This window comes from Alligator sinensis, unplaced genomic scaffold (assembly GCF_000455745.1).
Source record: "Alligator sinensis unplaced genomic scaffold, ASM45574v1 scaffold447_1, whole genome shotgun sequence".
NCBI classification, from domain to species: domain Eukaryota; kingdom Metazoa; phylum Chordata; order Crocodylia; family Alligatoridae; genus Alligator; species Alligator sinensis.
Window position 1 is genome coordinate 1,612,625 of NW_005842123.1, and position 4,756 is coordinate 1,617,380.

The 4,756-nt window shown below is 41.9% G+C and overlaps 1 protein-coding gene and 1 non-coding gene across 2 annotated transcripts in view; both read left to right on the forward strand.

Moving 5' to 3' along the window:
- RPS13 (ribosomal protein S13) overlaps nt 1-3,531 on the forward strand; it is a 5,082-nt gene extending 1,551 nt beyond the window's left edge. Inside the window, exons 2-5 of the mRNA XM_006024886.1 lie at nt 54-132; nt 1,311-1,480; nt 2,580-2,680; nt 3,453-3,531. Of these exons, the coding sequence (XP_006024948.1) occupies nt 54-132; nt 1,311-1,480; nt 2,580-2,680; nt 3,453-3,486 (384 nt within the window). The 3' untranslated portion in view covers nt 3,487-3,531. The remainder of the gene's footprint in view (nt 1-53; nt 133-1,310; nt 1,481-2,579; nt 2,681-3,452) is intronic.
- Nucleotides 3,074-3,166, forward strand: LOC112550487. The gene has a single exon (XR_003094362.1). It is a non-coding gene; the product is annotated as a small nucleolar RNA SNORD14 (small nucleolar RNA).
- Nucleotides 3,532-4,756: the final 1,225 nt, after the last annotated feature.

Sequence of the window (4,756 nt, forward strand, 5' to 3'; positions counted from 1 at the left end):
GGGAGGGACGCGGCTGGAGGGTCGTGGCTGCAGCTGGCTCGGGTCTCTCCTAGTGGCTGAAGCTGACGTCGGACGACGTGAAGGAGCAGATCTACAAGCTGGCCAAAAAGGGGCTGACGCCCTCGCAGATAGGTAAGGGCCGGGCACGGCGCCCATCCTCCTCTCGCGGGGTGCAGAGCTGAGGGGGCCACGGGGAGTGGGTCTCGAGGCAGGGCCAGCCCAGCCCTTATGTCATCTCTGCCCGTGACCCTCCTGCCTTGGGGAAAGTAGGATGGGGCAGCCCACATCGTGCCTGGGTGAAACGCTCTTAGTGGTCCCCAGGAGAGGCCCTGTCCCCTGCTACAATGGAAGGCAAAACCCCCCGCAGGCCATACCAGCCTGACTGTGGGGTAGTTTGCCTTGCTGTCCGTGTGGCTGTTGCTTCGTTATCCAAAATGTTAAACTGCCTTCTCAGAAACTTAGGTTGCAAAAAAAAGGCCAAGTGTGTGCAGGGAGCTGTCTGCTTAAGAGTCCACTTTCCTGCCACTATCTAAGTCCATTGCACTTAGGCATGCTGCTCGGCTCTCTTTTCTTTCTCTTTTTTTTTTTTTAAGCGACTACAATAAGGTGCCTGTACACGAGCCAGGAGGCTGCTCTGATGCGCTGTAACTGCAGCATGTTGGAGCAGACTTGATGAATCGGGTCTGCTGGAGCGTGGTAATTGCTGTGCTCCAGCCAGCCTCTGTATCTTATGTATTAGTGATCCCGCCCTTCAAAATAGTGGCGGCGGGCTTGGACTAAAATTAATTTGGCAAGCTTTAGATAAAGTGCCCCTGCCAAACTTACACCTTGAAACCTATTTTTTTTGTCTCCTAAGTACTTTGTTTGAAGCATGTACGTTAAGTCCAACAATCTCAAAAACATGTGTTATCCCACAGAGAGAGCTTTTTTTGCCTACAGAGAAAAAGCTGGTTTGACAAGACCTATTTCTATGGTACTGTATGACATAATGACATAACTTGCTATCATAAACGTGCCATATTAAGTTATACAATATTTACTACTTAATCTACAGAATAGGTGAGTTGATGAGTCGTCAGTGAAGTTCTCTGGATCCAATGTTTCCTAATAGTCTGCTCACTGTGATAATCGTCTTCTAGCTGTTCGTAGTTTCCACCAGAAAAGTTTTTTCCTTTGTGTTGGGCAAACCTTCCTTGGATGTTTGAGTGAGCCTGTAGAGTAGTGAGCCTTGTTGTTGTTGTTGTTGTTGTTGTTGTTTCTTTGTTTGGTTTTTAAAGATTCCTTCATCTAAACTTGATTGTCCATTTCAGGTGTCATCCTGAGGGATTCTCATGGTGTTGCCCAGGTTCGTTTTGTCACTGGCAACAAAATCTTGAGGATCCTTAAATCCAAAGGACTTGCTCCAGATCTTCCAGAGGATCTGTACCATTTGATCAAGAAGGCTGTTGCTGTTCGCAAACATCTTGAGAGGAACAGAAAAGTAAGCTGCTGTGGCATTTATACACATACCTTTGTCTGCTCTGACACACTGGAAATCCAGCACATCAGAGGAGACTTGATTTATCGAGTCTGCGGAGCATGCAAACTGACGCACCCAGCACTGCATCTCATACGTTTGTATAAATGGTGAAATGCACATCAGCACTGAAAATGGCAGTGGTGCACTTTGAAATTAAAACACCTTCGATGTGTTTTAGTTCAAAAGAACGCTGCCGCCATTTTCTTAGCGCTGACATGCATTTTACCATTTATACAAACACATGAGATGCAGCACTGGGTGCTTTTAAAAGCATATCACGTGCATGTGCCCCTGATGACTAGTGGTTCTTGTATGGCAAAAGGTGACAAATATGGCACATCATGACAAACGAGAATAAGACGTCCTAAAAATCTTTGCTAGCCCCAGAAGTCTTTGGATTAATTTAGAAACTACATGTGCTAGTCTGTTAGTTTACAAACATCTTTTTATTTTGTGCACATAGAAGTTTTTGTGGTTTCACTTTCATTAACTGAAATTGATATTGAAGATAAACCTGACTTGTCTGTTTGTTTGGATATTGTTGCAAGTTTTCAGGATAAAATATAGTTTTATAAGCTAAAAATCTGGTTTTGATGCCAGGTGGAAGTCAAGTTCAGGCATCTAAATAATGCCACTCACCTCTTACAAAGTTAGTTGGTAGAGCTGTTTTGCAGAGGAGTAAATGGAGAGGAAGCTCAAGGATACTGATAAACAACTTCTACTGAGAAGAGATTCTAAGTACAATTGAGGAAAACTTGGTTGTTCAGCTTAATAAAATGTAAATGGCCTGCTTGGATAAAAACTAGCTCTTTTGTTGTGTATGTCTTCCAGTTTTAGTGCTGGTCTCTCATAAAGTTACTGCTGCTTTTACACAGAATCCCTATGCATTTCAGCTGACTAGGCTGGTGTCTCATGATCAGGATTAAAGTCTAAAAGTAAGAAATACCAGCCTGTACAATAGTGGGCATTTGGATTTCACTAAAGCTTATATTGTAAATAAACTATCTTGGATGCCAAAGAGGAAGTTCTTTACTTGACTGTTTCTTATTTCTTTTGTCAGGATAAAGATGCTAAATTCCGCCTGATTCTGATTGAGAGCAGAATTCACAGGCTGGCTCGCTACTACAAGACCAAGAGAGTGCTACCACCCAATTGGAAGTAGTAAGTGTTTAACTGGCTTTTCTTCCTTTTTTGCTATGGAGAATCCCCCCTGGCTCCCAATGCCCCATAGTTGATAGTGGAGTTAAAGCTCAAAATCTTAGGACAGCATTTTTATATGATCAATGTATGCTTAAATAAGGAAGCAGAGCAGTAGCTGGTGGTCCAAATTTAACTATTTAAATGCTGGACAATCCATGGCCAATAGCATACTGGAGTTAAATTCGGGCTTATCCTACCTACAAACTTAGGTTTGTATGGTAGAGTAACATTTTACAGTATAATAGTGGAATCTTTTCTATTTGTATTGAACATCTGTAGCAAGGAAGAGTCTAAAACCTCCTGTCATCTTCATTCATGTGTCAGTTATGCACGTTTTGTTTAAATGCAGGTTGCTCACTGTGATGTTTGACTTTCCAACCGTTTGCAGTTTCCACCAGAAAGGTTGTTCCTTAGTGTTGGCTAAACCTTCCTTGGATGTCTGAGTGAGCCTCTCTAGTCTTGGAAAGTGTAACTTTAGATAAGCTGAGGGTTGCTGATGCTGAACTGGCACAGCAATGAAAAGAAGAGTACAGCTCCCTTGTTTCAAAAGAGAGCAGCCTTAGAACAGTGAGAGGAATAAAGGAAAGTGAGTAGGTGATAATTGAGGATATAATCAATAACGCTGACACTTTTTTTTTTTATTTATCTTGTCAGGCTCTGGTTTGAAGTTGGATTTTTGGCAGTTGCAGTGGCAGCTACTCAAAACAACTAATTTATCTTTCTTTTTTTTCAGTGAATCATCCACAGCTTCTGCCCTGGTCGCATAAGAGTTGATTTCTTCTACTTTAAAAGAATAAAGTTACATAACTAAAGTTCTATGTCTCTTCTTAATTTTTGGCATTTAATAAACACCTACAAGTTTCAGAAGCGGTCCATTTATCTTACAGAAGGTACAGCTCCTATTAAAATATGGTGAAAAAAGTAGTCAGTCAGTTTTCTTTGGATAATACGTGGCACTCTTCAGTAAGTGAGCCTCTTATGGAATCTAACATCTGGAGTGGAGCTCCCGCTGCCCTACATCCAGTCAGTGTTAAGAACCAGAAGTGCTTAACAGAACAGAGACCAACAAGCTGCCAACATGCTTGTGGTGCCAATGAAAGTTGGTCTAACTCCAGTTTGCCTAGTCCATGGTTAGTATCATAGACTGCTAAGAGGGAGGAAGTGGGGAACATGTTTTACCAGAAGAGGCAGCATATTAGTTTGACCTGGCTCTGCCATGTCTCTGTAGATCAGGCATTCCAGCAGGGCTTTTGGATGTTTTTATCTAAAGCTGATTCAATTGGCTATTGGATAAAAGCGACAAAAAAGCCACACTAAAGAGCCCAACTGATACAGATGTTGGGTGAGCCAGGTCCAACTAATGGGATCTCTTTGGGGCATGTGCTGGGCTCTGTGTTTTTATAGTAAAGCACTGGTTGGGGATGGAGAGTTGCATCTGTAAGCAGCCGTAATGTGTATTGACTTATAGTGGATATAAACTAAATTTGCTGAGAAGCATTCATGTTATTTCCAGGTAAGGAAAGATTTGTTTTTCCTTTTGTACGTGGTCTAACATGGGGTTTGGGTGATGTTATTAGACTTTTTTTTTTTTTTTTTCTTCCTATTGATTTCATATGAGAGCTAGTGATTAGCTCTGGGGGAGATGAGAGAAACCATTGTAGCTCAAACCCTGATTTAATGCATTCTTCCCCTATTGGACATGTGGTAGTTTAGCCTTGTATATCGCTTTCAAAAAAAAAAATTCAATCCTACCAAAGTTGATATCCTCTCTTGCAACTTTTCTAAACCTGCTGTTTGCCTGCCTGAACCTGTTATGCCAGAATTAGCTACATGTTAGAAGAGCAGTATGTTCTACTTATAGCAAGTGTACTTTTGAGGTACAAATGCAATTGTTGATTACAAGGGCTGGTAAATGCATATACTGTATTGGACTTGCTGCCCCAAGTGGTTGCATGAGGTATACCTAGTGCTTCTGGTGTTATGAGATATCTATATATGGCACTAGAGGGGGAAAAAACAGCTTCTGGAGGTTTGTAA